Source organism: Gnatocerus cornutus, chromosome 2, assembly GCF_029298725.1.
Source record: "Gnatocerus cornutus isolate USDA-ARS CGAHR chromosome 2, icGnaCorn1.1, whole genome shotgun sequence".
Lineage (NCBI taxonomy): Eukaryota > Metazoa > Arthropoda > Insecta > Coleoptera > Tenebrionidae > Gnatocerus > Gnatocerus cornutus.
Window position 1 is genome coordinate 10274981 of NC_142234.1, and position 22339 is coordinate 10297319.

The window sequence follows — 22339 nt, forward strand, 5'->3', positions numbered from 1 at the left end:
CCTCTTGTTAAAGAACAATAAAATCTAAATATAGCACAGACGGTCATTGTTACAAGATTAAATAATGTTCTTTATTTATAGTGGAATTTTTTATCTAAACATTTTCTCCAAATGCTGTGATAACTATGATTAAAATTAACTCATTGTAAATTAATAAAATCAAATCCGGATTAGCTAAAATTATAAAATGAAATAAAATTATCTTGTTTAACCACATTTACAGCATTTAAACATAAACAAATTGTCTTAAAACACGTAAAAATTCTTTATTAGAAACAAATTTTTGTAACAAATTAGCTCTTAATCATGTCATTTTCCTTATTAGAGTTCACTGTAACAATATGTAAAGCCTTATCAAGACTGTAATACTCTTTTGTCTTCTCACTCACGACTTCGTCTTCGGAGAGCAACCAGTAAACAACAGGACTCAACAAATCTCGATGAACGGGCGGATCATCACTTTTTACAACGTAACTGATCAAAAGTCCACAAATCATTGTAACTACAGTTCCCAAAGTTGTGTAATAATAGAAAGAGATTCGGAACAAAAAAAAGACCTCGCTTTGTGGTGATGTATCTCTAAAAAAAACTGTTAAAATTCCCGAAATATTAAACCACAAAACTTACTCCATTGTAAAGTTAAAAACTGTGTCAGTAACTGGAAATAAAGTGCTCGTCACTGCTTCAATTTCCGTTACATTTTCAAAGGGTGTACTACACCCTTCAGTAGACATAGGCTTTGACACATCTGCAATCAACCCTTCAGCTTTGTAGTACTGGGTCATCACGACAAGCCAACTCGAAAACAACAAACTGATGACGGCGCCATAAAATGACCCCTAAAAACTATTTTTTTTTCTTGTTTTTTCGTAAGAGACACACTCACTTTGCTTGTGGCTTTTGGAAATAGAATCCCTAACGTAAACATTCCCAATAAAGGTCCAGCTGTTACTGCACCTAACCCTATCGCTAAAGCCAAGACACTTCCCAGTCGCTCAACAATAAAAACAAGCGCTGTACATGTCACTCCGGTCACTACTACCAAAATTTTTAAAATAGTAGCTTTGGTGCTTTCTTTGTGCAATGGTCCGGTGAATTTAAGAACAAAATCTTCAAAAAGAGTTCCAGCTAAGCAGTTTAAGCTGTAAATTGTGTAAATTTTAGAACCAATAGTGGAAATATTTTGTCAAGTCATGCAGTAATTAGCAATTTCCGATAAAGAGATAATAGATCAAGTGATTAAATGATGCAACATATTAAATGTCTTTTTCCTAATTTGTATTTTAAACATTCCCAAGTTGCTATGGAAACAAAGCTATTCTAACATTCCGTATCGAAATGGATATTCTAGCACTGAAAACGAATGCGAAAATAACGAAAATAGCTCTGTTACAAGAACAAATTAGGAAAAATAATATAAAAACCTCGTTCATAAGCCCATTTAGACACTCATCCATTATAAAACTCGCGGCTTTGCCGCTCGTTTTATAAACTTGGATTCGTGCCTAAAAATTTGCCTTATGAAACTCGGTGTTTTAATATACTATTTTCGCTTCCAAATTTATGTATAACAAAAAAAAAACCCTAAAGACAAAGGACACCAAGTAGTGATCCCCATTCAATTTTATATAAAACACATATCTATCTGCACGTACTATGTCCAGTACTTTCCAACCGAAGTGATGTAACAATGACGTTGCATATTTTAGAGGATAAGATAATGAAACCTACAATGGTGACGTATTTGTATAAATGTGTACCACTATACAGGGTCCGGCAACACTTGTGTCCACCCCCAAAATCGTCTTTTATTTTAAAGTTACAATTTTGAAAATTTACATACGCTCATAGTTGACAAAGCTCTAGAAGCTGACGCAAAAATTTGTTTTTTATCATGGTTTGGTTGGCGTCGCGACGCCTAAGAAGTATAATTTTTAGCAATTTTTGAGTTTTTGCGGAATTATTCGCGAAATCAATTTTTTTTCAATATAACTGTGATACAAATATCTGAGTTTTTATTTTAAATCAAATGCAAATTGTGTTTAAAATTTGCGACAAAAACGTTGTTTTATCAAGTTAGTTTTCAAAATTATGGCAGCGCATCGGCAAACTACGTTTACACCAAAATTTCACAAGTGACTTCACTCACTCTTATAAAGGTTAATTTTGATTAACACGGGCATGTTGCACTTTATGGACACCAGAAATCGTTAATTAACATCGACAAAGCGACAATTTCACCAAGTAAGACTTTTGTTACAATCTAAAGCGAGCCAAAAGATAGATGTCATTTGTGACACAAGATGCTGACAGATGGGTGTAAACGTAGTTCCCAACTTTGACGTAATGAAATTGGAAACCAACTTGATAAAACAGCATTTTTTTCTCAAATTTTGAAGACAATTTGCCTTGAATCTAAAATAACAACTGAGATATTTTTAACACATTTATATTGAAAAAAAATTAAATTAGAGGTTGATATCACAAACCCTCACAATTAACTAAAAATGACATTTTAAGGGCGTCGCGACGCCAACACTATCAGTGATAAAAAACAAATTTTTGCGTCAGCTTTTAGAGCTTTGTCAACTATGAGCGTTTGCAAATTTTCAAAATTTTATCTTTAAAATTGAAGGCGATTTTAGGGGTGGACACAAGTGTTGCCGGACCCTGTATAAACAAATGTTTAGGTGATCGAACAAGTTAGATTCCAACATGACATCATCGAAAAAATCAACGCTCTTCAGTCCGGTCACCCTCCGAGGCGTCACCTTCAAGAATCGAATTGGAGTGTCTCCCATGTGCATGTACTCTGCTGAGGATGGCTTTGCTAACGACTTCCATTTAGTAAATTATGGTTCTTACGCCCTGGGAGGAGCTGGTATGGTTATACTCGAGGCTACTGGAGTTGAACCAAGAGGACGCATAACACCTAATTGTCTGGGAATATGGAAAGATGAACACATTGAGAAGTTGGCAAGTATTACCAAGTTCCTGAAGACCCATGGAGCTGTTCCTGGAATACAAATAGCTCATGCTGGTCGGAAAGCTAGTTCTGAAGCTCCGTGGTTAAGTCGAGGTTCGATAGACGAAAAGGATGTGGATGGGCTACAATTGGTGTCAGTCCTATTGCCTTCGGAAATGGTCATGTTAAAGTTCCGAAAGAAGCCACTCTTGAAGATATTGAACAAATTAAAGAAGTAAGTTACTTGACAACTTTATTGTATGTTGTACTAATTTGCACTTGTAGGCCTTTGTTGCTGGCTCTGTGCGTGCAGTAAAAGCCGGATTCGAACTGATCGAACTTCACTTCGCTCACGGTTATCTAGCCAGTACCTTCCTGTCTCCCGCGACCAACAAAAGGACCGACAAATACGGTGGAAGCTTGGAAAACAGAATGCTTCTACCCCTTGAAATTGTAGAAAACATAAGGAAAGCCGTACCAGAAAACATAGTCCTTGCCGTGAGAATATCAGTAACTGACTACACTCCAAACGGCTGGGATATAGATCAAACTTTGATATTAGCCCAGAGATATAAAGATCTTGGAGTTGATCTTCTAGACTGCAGTTCCGGAGGCGTTGTTTCCGAAGTTAAACTAACTCCCTTGTCTGCCAGTAACGAACAAACTGATGCTGCTAGGAAAGTGCATCAGGAAATTGGTATTCCCACTTGTGCTGTCGGAATGATTAAAGACCCCTTAAAGGCAGAAGAATTACTCAGTGATAATGGTGCTACGTTTGTTCTACTAGGAAGAATGTTCCTTAACAATCCACATTGGCCATTCTATGCTGCTGATCTCTTGGCGGATGAACAGTCGTTTAAGTATCCAAGTCCATACTGGTGCATTGGTTGGAGAGCTTTCGCAACGTGGAGGAAATTGTTACCTGAAAATAGTGAAAATTAACATAAGGCACGGCTGTTTGGAAGTGTATTTGTAGATAATGTTCATAAAAAATGTTAACAATATTAAGTTATCTTTGAAATAAATATCTTTTGAAAAAAATAGCTACATTATTATTAGGTCAGCTTCATTTTTGCTATTCCTATATGGATGGATAAAAACAATTTTTAGGAAATAGCGACGTTTTTGTCTTTTGAAGAAACCGCCATTAACATTCTAATGCCATCACCCATTATTATCTTTTGCATTTTACAATATTATCAGTTGTAATCGTGTTTCAAAAACTTGTATCTGCATTAAGTTATCTTTAAAAATTCCGTTGAAGCACAAAAAATTGAACATTGATTTGACTATTTTTAGCCCAGAAACATTTTTGCTGTGTAATCCGACAATTTTACACATTGTCTGAACATTCCACGGAAAATTTTAACGAGCCACGTTTTATCATTAAAAGACATCTAACTGACGTTTATGCGCCTAAACCTATTTATCTAAGAATCTTCCAAACCTTTGTGATCTTATTAAAACTCAAAATGAACTCTCTCTAAATCCTTCGTTTTGTTTTTAGAGTTTAAAATTGACTTTAGATAAAATGCTTTTCGACAGGTATTTAACTAACAGTCTGCGTCCAAATCGTCTTTTACCTCTTGTTTAGACTATGAAGCAAACTTAATTCAAGATGACCCCAGAAAACTTTACCACAAACGCAAGCCAAGTGTTAAAATATGTCTCTCAACTGTCTTTTTCATGGTACGACTACATCCTCTTTTCGGTGATGCTGGGTCTTAGTGTGTTAATCGGTATTTATTTTGGTTGTTTTGGGACTAAACAATCAACAGCTGAGGAGTATTTAATGGGAAATAAAAAAATGAAGGTGTTTCCTGTTTCAGTGTCACTCGTTGCGAGGTAAGTTTTTCGATTCCGTTTTCTTTTAATGAAAACTTCTTTTAGTCACATCTCTGGGATCACGCTATTGGCTGTCCCTGCAGATATTTATCGCTATGGGGCCACTTACTGGTTAGCGGTACCAGCAGTCACCTTTGTCGCCTTAATAAGCATCTACGTCTACCTTCCCGTGTTTTTTAAACTACAAATTACCAGTACCTACGAGTACTTAGAACGGAGATTTGATACCTCAAACAGAGCTCTTGCGTCCTTTTTGTTTGCGCTGGGCCTTCTTTTCTACTTACCCATTGTCATCTACGTACCAGCTCTAGCTCTTTCTGCAGCTACAGGAATTAACATTCATTACATCACTCCTGTAGTTTGCGGTGTGTGTATTTTTTACACGACTCTGGGAGGGCTGAAAGCGGTGGTTTGGACGGATACTCTACAATTTACAGTCACCCTAGGGGCAGTCTTCACAGTTGTGGTCATTGGAATAAAAACAGCGGGAGGATTTGGCGCCGTTTGGAGCAAAGCTTTGGAAGGACAGCGCTTAGATGTTTTCGAGTAACAATACCAGAAGTTGGAGTTAATTAATCTAAGCGAGATTTTCAGTTTTGACTTGGACCCAACAAAGCGAGATTCTTTCTGGATAGTGGTAATTGGAATGTCAATTCACTGGCTCGCCGGAACCGCTATCCATCAAAGCTGCGTACAGAAATACCTCTCTGTTCCGACGTTCCGCGACTCTAAATTGTAACTCCTTCAACTTGTTGGATTTTAAGTTTGTTTTTTTTTCAGATGTGTTGTTTACTTTTATGTTGGTATTAGCATAGTCGTCTCATTCAGCGTCTTCACTGGGTTAATAATGTACTCGCGGTACATTGATTGCGATCCATTTACCACTGGAGTGGTGCAAAAGAACGATCAACTTCTTCCTTATTACATCATGGACGTGGCTTCTCATATTCCTGGGCTCCCAGGACTTTTCATTGCTGGAATTTTCTGTGCGGCTTTGAGCACGCTGTCCGCTAGCTTAAACTGCTTAGCTGGAACTCTTTTTGAAGATTTTGTTCTTAAATTCACCGGACCATTGCACAAAGAAAGCACCAAAGCTACTATTTTAAAAATTTTGGTAGTAGTGACCGGAGTGACATGTACAGCGCTTGTTTTTATTGTTGAGCGACTGGGAAGTGTTTTGGCTTTGGCGATAGGGTTAGGTGCAGTAACGGCTGGACCTTTATTGGGAATGTTTACGTTAGGGATTCTATTTCCAAAAGCCACAAGCAAAGTGAGTGTGTCTCTTACGAAAAAACAAGAAAAAAAAATAGTTTTTAGGGGTCATTTTATGGCGCCGTCATCAGTTTGTTGTTTTCGAGTTGGCTTGTCGTGATGACCCAGTACTACAAAGCTGAAGGGTTGATTGCAGATGTGTCAAAGCCTATGTCTACTGAAGGGTGTAGTACACCCTTTGAAAATGTAACGGAAATTGAAGCAGTGACGAGCACTTTATTTCCAGTTACTGACACAGTTTTTAACTTTACAATGGAGTAAGTTTTGTGGTTTAATATTTCGGGAATTTTAACAGTTTTTTTTAGAGATACATCACCACAAAGCGAGGTCTTTTTTTTGTTCCGAATCTCTTTCTATTATTACACAACTTTGGGAACTGTAGTTACAATGATTTGTGGACTTTTGATCAGTTACGTTGTAAAAAGTGATGATCCGCCCGTTCATCGAGATTTGTTGAGTCCTGTTGTTTACTGGTTGCTCTCCGAAGACGAAGTCGTGAGTGAGAAGACAAAAGAGTATTACAGTCTTGATAAGGCTTTACATATTGTTACAGTGAACTCTAATAAGGAAAATGACATGATTAAGAGCTAATTTGTTACAAAAATTTGTTTCTAATAAAGAATTTTTACGTGTTTTAAGACAATTTGTTTATGTTTAAATGCTGTAAATGTGGTTAAATAAGATAATTTTATTTCTTTTTATTTCTTTCTAATTTTTTATTTATTTTTTTTTATTTCCCATTAAATACTCCTCAGCTGTTGATTGTTTAGTCCCAAAACAACCAAAATAAATACCGATTAACACACTAAGACCCAGCATCACCGAAAAGAGGATGTAGTCGTACCATGAAAAAGACAGTTGAGAGACATATTTTAACACTTGGCTTGCGTTTGTGGTAAAGTTTTCTGGGGTCATCTTGAATTAAGTTTGCTTCATAGTCTAAACAAGAGGTAAAAGACGATTTGGACGCAGACTGTTAGTTAAATACCTGTCGAAAAGCATTTTATCTAAAGTCAATTTTAAACTCTAAAAACAAAACGAAGGATTTAGAGAGAGTTCATTTTGAGTTTTAATAAGATCACAAAGGTTTGGAAGATTCTTAAATAAATAGGTTTAGGCGCATAAACGTCAGCTGGATGTCTGTTAATGATAAAACGTAACTCGTTGAAATTTTCCGTGGAATGTTTAGACAATGTGTAAAATTGTCAGATTACACAGCAAAAATGTTTCTGGGCTAAAAATAGTCAAATCAATGTTGAATTTTTTTGCTTCAATGGAATTTTTAAAGATTACTTAATGTACTCGTAGATACAAGTTTTTGAAACATGATTACATCTGATAATATTGTAAAATGCAAAAGATAATAATGGGTGATGGCATTAGAATGTTAATGGCGGTTTCTTCAAAAAACAAAAACGTCGCTATTTCCTAAAAATTGTGTTCACCCATCCATATAGGAATAGCAAAAATGAAACTGACCTAATAATAATGTAGCAATTTTTTTCAAAAGATATATATTTCAAAGATAACTTAATATTGTTAACATTTTTTATAAACATTATCTACAAATACACTTCCAAACAACCGTGCCTTATGTTAATTTTCACTATTTTCAGGTAACAATTTCCTCCACTTTGCGAAAGCTCCCCAACCGATGCACCAAGAGTATGGACCTGGATACTTAAACGACTGTTCATCCGCCAAGAGATCAGCAGCATAGAATGGCCAATGTGGATTGTTAAGGAACATTCTTCCTAGTAGAACAAACGTAGCACCATTATCACTGAGTAATTCTTCTGCCTTTAAGGGGTCTTTAATCATTCCGACAGCACAAGTGGGAATACCAATTTCTTGATGCACTTTCCTAGCAGCATCAGTTTGTACGTTACTTGCAGACAAGGGATGTAGTCTAACTTCGGAAACGACGCCTCCAGAACTGCAGTCTAGAAGATCAACTCCAAGATCTTTGAATTTCTGGGCTAATATCAAAGTTTGATCCATATCCCAGCCGTTTGGGGTGTAGTCAGTTACTGATATTCTCACGGCGAGGACTATGTTTTCTGGTATGGCTTTCCTTATGTTTTCTACAATTTCAAGGGGTAGAAGCATTCTGTTTTCCAAGCTTCCACCGTATTTGTCGGTCCTTTTGTTGGTCGCGGGAGACAGGAAGGTACTGGCTAGATAACCGTGAGCGAAGTGAAGTTCGATCAGTTCGAATCCGGCTTTTACTGCACGCACAGAGCCAGTAACAAAGGCCTACAAGTACAAATTAGTACAAAATACAATTAAGTTGTCAAGTAACTTACTTCTTTAATTTGTTCTATATCTTCAAGAGTGGCTTCTTTCGGAATTTTAACATGACCATCCCCAAAGGCAATAGGACTGACTCCAATTGTAGCCCATCCACCGTCCTTCTCTTCTATCGAACCTCGACTTAACCAAGGAGCTTCAGAACTAGCTTTCCGACCAGCATGACCTATTTGTATTCCAGGAACAGCTCCATGGGTCTTCAGGAACTTGGTAATACTTGCCAACTTCTCAATGTGTTCATCTTTCCATATTCCCAGACAATTAGGTGTTATGCGTCCTCTTGGTTCAACTCCAGTAGCCTCGAGTATAACCATACCAGCTCCTCCCAGGGCGTAAGAACCATAATTTACTAAATGGAAGTCGTTAGCAAAGCCATCCTCAGCAGAGTACATGCACATGGGAGACACTCCAATTCGATTCTTGAAGGTGACGCCTCGGAGGGTGACCGGACTGAAGAGTGTTGATTTTTTCGATGATGTCATGTTGGAATCTAACTTGTTCGATCACCTAAACATTTGTTTATATAGTGGTACACATTTATACAAATACGTCACCATTATAGGTTTCATTATCTTATCCTCTAAAATATGCAACGTCATTGTTACATCACTTCGGTTGGAACGTACTGGAAATAGTACGTGCAGATAGATATGTGTTTTATATAAAATTAAATGGGGATCACTACTTGGTGTCCTTTGTCTTTAGGGTCTTTTTTTGTTATACATAAATTTGGAAGCGAAAAAAGACATTTAATATGTTTCATCATTTAATCACTTAAACTATTATCTCTTTGTCGGAAATTGCTAATTACTGCATGACTTGACAAAATATTTCCACTATTGGTTCTAAAATTTACACATAGGTACTTACATAGATAATTAGGAAAATATCAGCCTAAAAGTTTGGCCGCCCTAGTTAAAAAAAAATAAATACACCCCACCTGGCTCCACTTTTATAGAACTTTATAAAAAATTATTTATAAATAATAGTAGATTCAATAATGAGCTGTGTAAAAATTAAAGAACACTAACCTATGAATATGTATGAACTCGAAAACTCACAAAACAATTTCTTTTTCTACGACTGTGTTGAATAAAGTTCATTGTGAATCAATTCGTGCTTTGACATAAAAGAGCCTAGAATTTTTTTGTAAAAATAACGAATATGTGCTGTCTTAAAAAATAGGGTAAAATTTGCGTGGCATGTACACGCCGGCTAAATAATTAATCAGTGCGACGTTATTTTAGTGTTTTTTTGAGAACCATAATAAAATTATAGTAAAATTTGTTAAATTTGACGTAAATTAATCGATTTGCAAAGAAGACTTTCTTTAGTCATAAGTATCGAATAAGTTTATGTTAAAGATTTCCTTTCGTTTCAAAGTAGTCTATTTCTGAATCTTTGGAATCAAGTGTTTATATTAACATTGATATGCATATTTCTTGAGTCGGCCGCGGCCGTCTTTGTGGTGTGTTGTGTTTGTGTTGTACAATTGCGTCCAAAAATAATGCACCATCCCATTTCCATTTCCAAACAGCATCGGAAAACATTTTGAGGGCCTCGCCGGGGCGGGTACAAGTTCCAGCACATCTGGGTAGTCATAAAATGGTAATTTTTCAATGTTTGCTAAAACCCTGTTATTTAGGTCTTATTTTGCTGTGCTGTGATGGTAAAAAATACTGTGGAGCGTTTATGACTTTAACTTTTTAAACAGTTTCCACCAAACTTACCGCAAGACCCTATAAACATAATCACTCTCAAATGGTGGGTTTTGTCTGATGACCAGAATTGATCCCCAATAAATTACAATTACTTTTTGTTGATTCAAATTTACTGAAAATGGGAAAAAAATATTTGGAAATAAAGTTTCAGGACATACAGACAAATAATATAGGTAGATTACTCAACGTGTGAAGTTGAGTTTTGTTTTAATCTAATGTAGACTTGTAATAATAGAGTTGAGAAATGATTAAAATTTAGATTAGCTTAAAAGTGCAGTTTGAAAATTAAATTTTCTAATTTCGCTTAAATTAAATAAAAATATAATTGTCAATTTTGACATGTCAAATCACTTGCTCTCATTGTTTTGTAACTTTTTCACTTTCTAGTTAGTAGAAACATAAGTTAATTACTAGTAAAAAAAATGAAGAAAATAAAGAGATAAACAGACAAATAATTTAAAAAAAACACCCGGTTTATAGAAACAAAATTAAATCCTTAATTTGGATCAAAGATTTTTGCGAAACCAAATAAAGTTATTGGGATTTTTACATCAAAAAAACTAAAACTCGAGAAAATGTATAAATTGATGCTTCAAAAATTATAAATGCTAGTTGGCCATAATCAGTAAAACATGTAAACAGCTTAGCAAAATCAAGAAATTGCGAAAAGAAGCATTTACCAACACTAGTATTGTTGCCAAATTTTTAACAGCACTAGGATTGTTAAATGTGCCTTTATACAATCTACTGCTAAAGTGATACTGTTACTTTAACAATTTAGAATGAAATGAAATATTTAACATTATGTTAAAGTGACATAAGTAAGTTGCAAGTTTAATTTAATTTCAATTAAATAAAAAACTAGTATAGGCCGCTATACTTAGTTACTTATATTGATCAGAATTAAAAATCGATTGTTCTAAAATTTACTTTTTAGCAATGAAAGTGAATTTTATCAATAATTTTAAGAAATAAATTAGAAATTAAAAATTACATTTTTAATTAAAATGAATATTTAATTCCATCAAATGTCAGCAATCAAACTTAATTAAATGCGTGATTAATTTAATTGCAATCAACTTATAGTGGCATCGGGGTCATTGACTAAGAATACAAACATAGATTCAAAATTTCTTTCAATGTTCTTCATACCATGTTGTTTATTCGACTCAATCTTCAAGAGTTGTCGAGTAAGTTGTAAATAAAATTTAGATGTCTGACGCACCCCTGTACTGACCGCTCAGATCTCAAGCAGACCAACCCAAAAGTTCTAGGCGTAAAATGTATTGTTGGGTGCATATTATATTCATACCATGGTGCATTATTTTTGGACGCAATTGTACACCCGCTTGGCGCGCCACTGCAAAATATTCGAATATGTATAATAATGAAGCAAGAACGAGGTGTTTTACTGGTTGCAGATAGACGCATTCTTGTATGTGTTTTACAACTTTTGAAAATAATTATTTCTATTATTTATGTACATTTTATCGTTTTACAGTTTTGTATGTACGTGTGTCCATTTTTATTTCATTGCGCAAGACAGCGCTCGAAATAAAACTGAATATACAACAAAACATAAACAGCATAAATAAATAAATACTAAGTAGCCTTATTATTGGATAAATTCCACATTCTCTGACTTACATTTCAAAACAAATCACTCCAACTTTCCCTCAGCACGTACTTTTCTTCTTTTACGTTTATTATTTAATTATAATTACAGTGAGTGACATGCAGACACAATGTAAGTGGTCCTTGATTTTGCAAGTTTTTTCTAATAAGTTCTTGTAGGAATAAAATGCACTTAAAAAGTCTTGTGGCACTTTTTACTGTTTGCTGCGCCGGTGCCCTTGGTGAGTGCGCCAGCAGCCCTCAAAGTTTCGAAGTTGAGTACCAATGGACTCTCATAAATGTAACTTGGGACAAACAAGAAGTGTACAATGATGCGATCACCACCAAAAGGTACATTCCAGGAAACAGCGCACCTGCTGGTATAAAATTCTACAAGAACAAATTTTACATAGCAATACCAAGGATCTGTGATGGTGTCCCTGTAACTTTGGGCTACATCTCTGTCGATAAGAACACCCCGAAAATGAACCCTCTAATTTCACCTTTCCCTGATTGGGAAAAAAACGACCTCCGGAATTATACGTGTGACAAACTGGAGAATGTTCAAAGTATTGAAATCGACAAAGATGGAATTATGTGGGTCATTGATGGTGTTCGGACAAGTCCCAACGCAAAGTGTCCTCCGAAGCTAGTCCTATACGACCTAAATAACAGCTCCAATGTTGTTCTCACTTTTACCTTTCCTGAAGAAATGTCTTTGAGTAAAGGGGGTTTTTTGAATGACCTAGTTGTCGACGACAGAGACGGAGGTTTTGCTTACATAACCGAGCACAGCACGATTGACCCAGGCTTAATTGTTTACTCAAGAGCAAAGAATAGAGCTTGGAAGCTGAGAGACCCTTCCATGTTCGCGGAAAGTGTGGCGTCCAAATTCGCGGTGGATGATTACATTTTTAACCAACTTGCTAATGTTGATGGTATCGCATTGTCGCCTGCAGGCATATCAGGACCACGGAAACTATTTTTTTGTTCACTTGCTGGTTTTAATCTGTTCTCCATAAGCACCGATATTTTGAAAGATGAGAATGCTGTTGCGAGAGGAAACTGGAGAAGGAATGTTACCTTAATTGGACCAAAACAGGCGCAAAGTGATGGGATGATCATCGACAGTAAAGGAATTCTGTATTATGGATTACTCCCACTGTACGGAGTTGGAAGCTGGAAGATTAACGCTCCATTTTCAACAAGAAATATCGTAGATCAAAATAAGGGCACCATAATTTGGCCAGATAGTTTTTGTTTTGATGATAAAGGGTACCTTCACTTACTCGCTAATCATATTCACAAGTACATTATAAGTAGATGCAATTTTCACAAAATGGAAGATATCAAGTTTCGGATTTTGAAGTATGGCACTGGCACTCAAAGTTATCTATATTAAAACAAACCGTTTCACCTATTTGCAAGTAATGAGATAATAAATTTGCATTTACAATTGATTCAATTAAATCATTTATGACTTTATAATTGATTAAATAATAGTTTCCTTTGCCTCATTCCCACCAAGTTGTCCTTGGTCAATTATAAATAAAATCATAAAGAAGCACTTTAAAATCTTTTTATCGCAGAGATAAGATAATCGTACTAGAATATCTAAACAGTGACTAAACAAAATCGGTTTAAGTTCAACATGCCACCGAAGCTCTTCACTCCGCTAACACTAAGAGGTGTAACTTTCAAAAACCGAATTGGAGTATCACCTATGTGCATGTACTCCGCCGAAGAAGGTTTCGCTAATGACTTCCACTTAGTAAACGCTGGTTCTTTCGCTACTGGAGGAGCTGGTATGGTAATGATCGAGGCCACCGCCGTGGAAGAAAGAGGCCGCATAACACCCAACTGTCTCGGAATATGGAAAGATGAGCACATGGAAATGTTAGCCAGAATAAGCAAGTTTATTAAAACTCAAAACGCGGTTCCTGCGATACAGCTGGCTCATTCAGGTCGAAAAGGTAGTTCAAGACCTACATGGTTAGGTAGAGGTTCAATAAAAGAAGAAGACGGTGGATGGACTCCAGTTGCACCTAGTGCGATTGCGTTTGGGGGAGGACATGTCGCTGTTCCTAAAGAAGCGACTCTTGAAGATATTGAGCAGATCAAACAAGTAAATTGATGAAGACAGTTAGTATTGTTATTAAATGTTACTTATTCTAGGCCTTCGTTGTGGGTGCTAAACGAGCTGTTACTGCAGGATTTGAACTAATAGAACTCCACTTTGCGCACGGTTACTTGGTTAGTTCTTTTCTGTCACCAGTCTCTAACAAGAGGTCTGACAAATACGGAGGTTCTTTAGAAAATCGAATGAGATTAGCTCTAGAAATAGCAGAAGAAGTTCGACAATCCATTCCTGAAAGTGTACCTCTAGCGGTCAGAGTATCAGTTACTGACTATTGTAAGAATGGCTGGGACATTGAACACACACTAATATTCGCGAAGAAATTGAAAACATTAAATGTCGATCTCCTAGATTGTAGTTCTGGAGGAGTTTCTGCGGAAAATATGCTCAACTTATATGACCCGGGTTCCGTGCAAACAGACGCAGCAAAAAAAATTCAGCAAGAAGTTGGCATTTCTACTTGTGCCGTCGGAATGATCAACGACCCTTTAAAAGCAGAAGAAATACTTAGTGAGAATGGTGCTACTTTTATTTTCCTTGGAAGAATGTTTTTAAACAATCCACATTGGCCGTTTCATGCAGCCGATCTTTTGGCCGACAAACAATCTTTTAAATATCCGAACCAGTACGAACCAAGTATTGGTTGGACGGCTTTTGGAAAGTGGAGACAATTGTTGTTGGATTAAAGTTACAAAGAATTGTCGCTACTTTAAGAATTAATTCATCATCTATATTTTTCTGTTTTATCCCCTATTAATTATTAATTATGATTTATTATTAATCAATAATCACATTGCAAAAAAATGAGTTTGTTTTGTGGTGTGATGTACCTACCTAAGACCGCTTATCGTTATAAGAAGAAACAAGCAATTTTATGTAAAAAAATGCGCTAATAATGAATTTATTCACGTGTAGCGTACATTTTTTTTCCAATTTCGAAGAATTTAAAAAAATGCTTAGGTTCTCTTTTTTGTAAGCTAATTTTTATTTTTCTCTAGAATTTCTGTTTCTTCACTTGCTGATTCCAAATCAGGAAATTGCAGATTTTGCGTAAATTGTCACATATTTTACAAACAAGTATAAAGCAACTAAAATTGTTATGGTAGTGTGTGAGCTTAACTATATATTTTATTTCTTTATTCGCGGTGTTGCTAAAAACATTTTTTGTTTTATTCCACCGCTACAAAAAAAGTTTTATCTCTATGACGGAAGACACATTTAAATTTCGCTTTTTTTAAATTTGATTAATTTGATCTTATAATTGTGAATAAAACATTATTTTTTTTATATTTTATTTATTATTATATATTATTATATTATTTATTTTTTATTTATTATACGAATTTTACATTTTTGTGTAGATAAAACTTCCGCCTGAATAAGCACAATACAATGAAAAACTCTTCTTTTCATTACGCATTTTTTTACGACAGGTAGTTGGTTCTTTATTGCACAAAAGCAGCTTTTTTTTGCTTTTTTCGCCGTTCTGTAAGATTAAGTACAATGCAAAAAAAATGTTAGTCAAGGTTAGGAAAACTAAGATAACCTCAGAAAGGAGTTAAAATTGCCAAAACAAAAACATATTATAGATAAAAATAAACGAATGAGACCGGGAAAAGCCACATCAAAACCCAAATCAATTAAACACATTACATTATCTTAAAAAGTCAGCAATTTTAAACTGACACGAAACCTAAAAAATAAGCTTATGCGACCGAGAGAAATCCCAAAATGTTAAAAATTCAGATTAGTTTTAAAAATTAAACAATATCTTCGAATTTCTGAAATTCCAATGACGACAAAACATTTTAACCCAAGCGAACCATTAGGATATATAAGCCTAAAATTAAAACGAACAGAGCAGAAGCTTACTGTATTAACTAAAGTAAACACAAATACAAAACTACATAAAATATCCAAGATGATGTTGAAGACATTATTGGTTCTTTTTCTCCTGAATCTGTGCCATTTGACGTTGCAATGTCGCCCCGACTGGTTCAACAATTGCAAGAGGAACTCTGACTGTTGCTCTGGATGGTGCTTCCGTGGAAATAATGGAGATTGGCTCAACGGACTCTGCAAACCGACGTAATCATATTTTCACAATTTTAAAACAATGTTTCATGGTTTTTTAATTACCTACATACATAATAATATGCGTTTGCATTTTTATCTATCAAATTCATAGTTTCTTATCAACCATATACCTACTTAACTAAAAGTTCATAATTAGGTATCCACAGGCATTTTATTTTAATGGTCTTATATCATTTATGTATAAAATAAAATAAAGGTTTTATAACATATGTATATAAGTGGTTTCCGCGTGTACAGCCAGCAGTCTGCAATTTCCCTCAAAATGAATTGTGTTGTCGTTTTAGGAGCGATATTTATACCACTAATTTACACTACTCATCTAGGGTGCAAAGAAAAGAGAAGTAACCAACGGTTTCATGTCGAATACGAGTGGACGTTTTTCAACTTTACGTGGCCCAACGAGGAAGTCTACAATGATGCAATCTTCAGCCAAAAGTACATCCCAGGAAACAGCGCTCCGGCTACTACAAAATTCTACAAAGACAAATTTTACATAGCAATGCCAAGAGCCTGTGAGGGTGCTCCTGTAACATTAGGCTACTTCTCTGGCGATGAAAAAATGGATCCTTTAATTTCACCTTTTCCTGACTGGGAAACGAACGACATTACATCCCATTCTTGCGATAAACTCGTAAACGTGCAAAGTATGGAAATCGACAAGGATGGTGTCATGTGGGTAATTGATGGACTCAGGCTAAGTCCCCACCAAGCGTGTCCGCCGAAATTAATCTTATACGATTTAAAAAACAACGCCAACGTTGTTTTAACTTTCATCTTTCCTGAAGAAATTAGTTTGACGCAAGGAGGTTTTTTGAATGACATTGTGGTCGACGATACAGACGGGGGTTTCGCTTACATAACCGACCACAGCACGATTGACCCAGGTTTAATTGTTTACTCAAGAGCTAAAAATAGAGCTTGGAAGCTCAGAGACACTTCCATGTATCCTGAACAATTTGCTGCCAACTTCACCGTAGACGGATACTTGTTTAGCCAACTTGAAGGAATTGATGGTATCGCATTGTCACCTGCAGGAAAACCAGGACCCAGAACACTCTTCTATTCTTCCCTTGTTGGTTTTGATCTCTTTTCTATAACTACAGATATTTTGAAAGATGAAAAAGCTGTTTCACAAGGTAACTGGAGAGCGAATGTCAAGCTAATTGGACCAAAACAAGCGCAAAGTGATGGTATGGTCATTGATAACAGTGGAGTTCTTTATTACGGGTTACTTCCGCTGTATGGAGTTGGAAGTTGGAATACCAACGCACCATTTTTAACAAAAAACATCGTAGATAGGGACAGGAAGACTATGATTTGGGCTGATAGTTTTAATTTTGATGACAAAGGGAATATGTATTTGTTCGCTAATCAACTGTACAAGTTTTTCTTAACTGAATGTAATTTTTCCTCTAGGGAAAATATTAAGTTCCGGATTTTGAAGTACTACACTGGTACTCAAAGTTATTTATTTTAAAATAAAATTAAATATGCTATACATCTTTTTGTATTTGTTGCAAATAATACCCATAATTTCCGTATCCAAGACCACAAAAAGTTATATAATGTTATATAATAATACTTACATAACTTTCATACTTACAGAAACTTGAAAAATACTACAAATTCGTAGCATTTTCTGTTAGTAGGTATGTACATTTGAAATTTTTCTATTCAATTTACTGTGTATATACAAGATGTTGCAAAATTGCCGCAAACAATTCAGCAAGATTGAACTCATTAATATGAACAGGTTATCTTTAAAAAGTGGTAGTGCTTTAAGTTGGCAACGTTTAACTGATTTAATTAAGAAATTTGAAGATAAAACTAGAAACAAACCATGTTCAATTACATATTATACAGGGTGGCCCATCTAAGACTTTCGGGCTCAATATCTTTGTTATTTATGAACGGATTTTTCCAAAATTTAAAATATAATTTCTTGAATAGGTAAGGATGATGTGACATTACCAGCGTCATCCTTGTCTTAAAAATGTTAATTTTACTTGTCTTATTTTAAATTTTAATTAGTTAAAAGTTATGTCATTTTATAAAACAGCAATAATTATATGCGTGTGCCAAAAATCAACCGTCTAGCAAGTCAAGTTGCCGAGAAAAAGACAAAAAAGGACCTCAACATTTCCAAAAGATACTAACTGATAGTCGGCTATGAAACAATTGACTTCTACAGCGAGTTTAGATTTTGGACATCCCTGACTTGTTGATGAATCCGTGACATTCATGACATTTGTGACATTCATTTGAGGTTATGTTTATTTTTGAGCATTATGATGAGGACTATTGATTTAAACATGCACATTCACGATTTTTTATCTCGATCTTTTAGTAACTAATCACAATGCATTGAACCGAGCATCGTTTCCCGACATTTGTGATATTTCTCGTTTGAGGTTATGTTTACTTTTAAGCATGATGATGAATATCATTCATTTAAACTTGCGCAGAACGATTTATCCCGATCTTTTGAAATTGAAAACTAATCACAATGCATCAGACAGCGTTTTGGTGCAAAAATTTCATAGGCACAAGGAAATGTGAGCGAAAAACTTGTTGAAAGGTGGTCGTCACCAGAAAAATGATTGCAGAATGGTTCGTTATGAGGTGCAACTAGTATTTACGACTTCTTTAGCACTGTCACAGGTTTATTGGAAATAAAAATTCAGTGACACGTATGCAGTGAAGCGATTTGACTCATTTATGATTGCATTTGCGTTAAAACAGTAATTTATGATGAAGACAGAATTAGATGATCACAAGATTTCGTCCTTTTTCAGGAAACTACTTTACTTTGATTAACAAATAATTTGTTACAAGGTATTTTATTGTAAGGTACAAAGTTTTAACAGTGAATAAACTATACCAGTGACAATTATAGCAATGTAACACCATATTTTCTACAATAGTAATGAACGAATGTACAAAAATTTACAAATGTATCAGATATTTACACTGTTACAACATGTGTCTGTACTTTGAACATTTATAACAAGTGCAAATAATGCTGGAATATTGTAAGCGTTTGGTCACTGTCATTTTGCTTGTTGGCGATGCGATGAGATTTGGCTTTTTTTAACTAGAAATCATTTCTTGAACTTTCTTGTAACGAAATGGACACAAACAATTAGGGGCAGCATAAGTTTTTGGATATGTTCTGTGATGGCGAAGAATGAATTTGAAGCCCCTTGGTCCGAGCAAATCGCTTGTCGCTTTCAACTGGAACAATTGCTTCGATGATACTAGTCATTTTCCTTCGCTGAACACTTACCATGTAATGTTGCGGCGACTCTTCATCGAATTCATCAACAAGCAGGGTTTTGCACTTTTAGCAGCTTGGTTACTGTCCGTCAAACATATCCACCCATGTTAGAAGAATCCAAGTGGCATAGTCGTTCATGGTGGTCAACAACACCGTCCAGAACGTTCTGCAATCGTTCTTAATGCTTTCAGCAGGGTACGATAGGGTGTCAATAAGAGTCCTTTACATGTTTGCATCTTTTAGCGGTTCATTGAGAAAAAACAGGTTTAATATTGAAAGTAACAGTCCGTGTTGAAGTATCATTTTCAGTGTGTTTCTTTCAGTCTTGTTCGTCTTTTTTCACTCGTCCAAGTTATTAATTGGTTGTTTAAAGAATTATATCCCATTGAAAGAGTCGACCGACGATACTTTGTTAGAAATATCATGTGTGCAATTTTCATTAGAACGCAGTTATAAATGATGTTCATTGTCATTTTGTTTCATTTTTTTCTTGCACTACTTCTTTGAGTCGTTATTCTTTCTTAGTGAGAAATTGTCTTGATACCGTGCAAGCACATTTTTCATATGATAATAGAGGGGGTATAGTGGTCCTAGATCGTTAGGTAGTTCGCAAGGTTTGTTGAAGCAACAAATACAACTCGCAACATCATGCACCATATTCAGTTCGAAAACATGAATCTGAAATATCAGATGTAAACAGTGTTCCTACAATTTGCAATGACCTTAGAAAATGTAACTCACTATTATGCGTTTTTGGTGATCCAAAACCGCTTAGTTGTCGGTAAGTACATGTATCTGATTTCTATATTACTTATACGTCTTGGTATCATTAGTTGGTTTCCTATTCAAAGTTTCATTTGCTAATCTTTCGAAACGGAATATTAATGGTACTGTACGACCAATTTGGACTTGAAAAAACTTTCATGATAACACCTTTTAGCATGGCGGTCTTGAAAGTGTGCAGAATTGTGCCTACATTTGTCGATTCGACTTTGTTTCTACAAATCATAATTGAAACATACGAATTTATTAGTCGCATAGCCACTAAATACCACAAAACTCCGTTTTGACATGGGTAAGCTTGTCTTTGCCGTTGCTCTTGTAGGTTCTAAGCCACTCAACGATACAGCATTCTTCGTTACTTTTGCATACCAACTATACCGACTGCACCAGCATTTTTCGATAGCAGCACTACGTGTCCTAGATTTCATACGTATTGTGAACCAATTTTGACTTCTTGACTACGGCAGTTCACATATTGGAGCTTCGAGCTTAATCTACTTTGGATTAATGACATTATTAAACAAAAGTAAAATGTTAAAAGTATCTAGTACCATACATTTTATAGGCGCAGTAAAGAAGTTTGCCGAAAAAGGATGAAATCAGCTAATTCTGTCTCCATCATAATTGAAATAACTGTTTTAACGTAAATGCAATCATAAATGAGTCAAATCGCTTCACTGCATACGTGTCAGTGAATTTCCATTTCCAATAAACCAGTGACATTTCTAAAGAAGTCGTGAATTCTAGTTGCACCTCATAGCAAACCAATCTGCAATCATTTTTCTGGTGATAACCAACTTTCAACAAGTTTTTTTACTCACATTTCCTTGTGTCTACGCATTTTTTGCACCAAAACGTTGCCTGATGCATTGTGATTAGTTTCCAATTTCAAAATATCGAGATAAATCGTTCTGCGCAAGTTTAAATCAATGATTTTCATCATCATGCTCAAAAGTAAACATAACCTCAAATGAGAAATATTACAAATGTCAAGAACGTCACTGACGTCAGCGATTATTGACAGACCGAACGCAGGGATGTCCAAAATTGGGCGTGGGAAATTATTTTTTTCATAGCCGACTATGATTTTGCATCTTTTGGAAATGTTGAGGGTCTTTTTTCTCTTTTTCTCGGCAACTTGACTAGCTAGACGGTTGAGTTTTGGCACACTCGGATAATTATTGATGTTTTATAAAATGACATAAATCTTAACTAATTAAAATTTAAAATAAGACAAGTAAAATTAACATTTTTAAGACAAGGATGACGCTGGTAATGTCACATCACCCTTACCTATTCAAGAAATTATATTTTAAATTTTAGAAAAATCCGTTCATAAATGACAAAGATATTGAGCCCGAAAGTCTTAGATGGGCCACCCTGTATATTCATAAGAATCTACATTTACCATCTTTTTATAATTTTTAGATTAAACAATTTCTATGAATTTTTGATTGATTTCCATGTGGCAAAATAATATTGGAAAACGAAACATTGGTTAGGCTGTATGCTGCAAATAGTTACCATGACTAAGGTTTTGCCTATTTGTTGTCTTTTGATTTCACGGAGGTAAAAACTGTTGCGATGATGTCAAATTATCTCCTATAAATGTTCCAATTTCTTTAAGATGATACAACAAAATAAAATTCTAACTGTAAATTTCGACTTCCTTATTTATCGTCAATTTATTCACGTCTATTATTGAGAAATTGATACTTATTTTATTAATTTATTATTATAATAATTATACTATTAATTAATGTCCCTGCATAATTTAATAATTTTTTATTATTATTATTGTACAACATCTTTACGGCACCCTGCGGCTGTGTGCATGCATTACTTGTGTATGACAAAATGACGTAGCTTTCTAACAAAACGCATTTTTTTATTATACCACCACAAATGGTGTAATGGAGTTTACCTTGAGCTTATAACTAAAAAACATAATAAAAAATATGGAAACTACTTATCATTAAGTCATACGTAGATAGAAACGTAAAATTTATTGTTGCTATTTTGCACTTACAGCACTTACAGCACTTACAGCAGTATACTAGACACATAATAGATGATTAAAACTAACAATAAGTAAAATATGTAGTTAATGTTTTTGAGAGTATAATACATAAATATTTACTTAAAAGTCAGGAAAGTGACACATAACTAAAAAAGAGCTAATATTTGAATTTCGAAACGCAAGTATAGATACGCGTAATTCTAAAAAAATAAAAATTTTCAAATAAAATGTTCAAAAGTCTGACATTTTGTAAATCTGTCATAAAAAATTGATAATTAGGATGAAATAGTAGATATTG

At 34.9% G+C, this 22339-nt stretch overlaps 5 protein-coding genes and 1 pseudogene across 5 annotated transcripts; 4 read left to right on the forward strand and 2 right to left on the reverse strand.

Moving 5' to 3' along the window:
- Nucleotides 1–293: 293 nt before the first annotated feature.
- Nucleotides 294–22339, reverse strand: part of LOC148178875 (sodium-coupled monocarboxylate transporter 1-like) — a 47029-nt pseudogene continuing 24983 nt past the window's right edge.
- Nucleotides 4574–6673, forward strand: LOC148178876 (sodium-coupled monocarboxylate transporter 1-like). The gene is made up of 6 exons (XM_088030138.1): nt 4574–4810; nt 4856–5356; nt 5405–5545; nt 5591–6080; nt 6128–6339; nt 6388–6673. The coding sequence occupies exons 1-6, from the start codon at nt 4584–4586 to the stop codon at nt 6671–6673; spliced, it is 1857 nt and encodes a 618-aa protein (XP_087886264.1). The 5' UTR covers nt 4574–4583.
- LOC148178877 (uncharacterized) lies at nt 7566–8921 on the reverse strand. Its single transcript, XM_088030142.1, has 2 exons — nt 8389–8921; nt 7566–8338 (listed from the first exon to the last, which is right to left on the reverse strand). The coding sequence occupies exons 1-2, from the start codon at nt 8872–8874 to the stop codon at nt 7679–7681; spliced, it is 1146 nt and encodes a 381-aa protein (XP_087886268.1). The 5' UTR covers nt 8875–8921; the 3' UTR covers nt 7566–7678.
- On the forward strand, nt 11670–13187 carry LOC148178878 (protein yellow-like). Its single transcript, XM_088030140.1, has 2 exons — nt 11670–11860; nt 11908–13187. Coding segments are annotated over exons 1-2 (1224 nt in total). The 5' UTR covers nt 11670–11858; the 3' UTR covers nt 13130–13187.
- On the forward strand, nt 13348–14712 carry LOC148178879 (uncharacterized). Its single transcript, XM_088030145.1, has 2 exons — nt 13348–13852; nt 13903–14712. Exons 1-2 carry the CDS (start codon nt 13379–13381, stop codon nt 14548–14550), a joined length of 1122 nt encoding a protein of 373 aa, XP_087886271.1. The 5' UTR covers nt 13348–13378; the 3' UTR covers nt 14551–14712.
- On the forward strand, nt 16167–17459 carry LOC148178880 (dopaminechrome tautomerase-like). Its single transcript, XM_088030139.1, has one exon. It carries the CDS (start codon nt 16170–16172, stop codon nt 17436–17438), a length of 1269 nt encoding a protein of 422 aa, XP_087886265.1. The 5' UTR covers nt 16167–16169; the 3' UTR covers nt 17439–17459.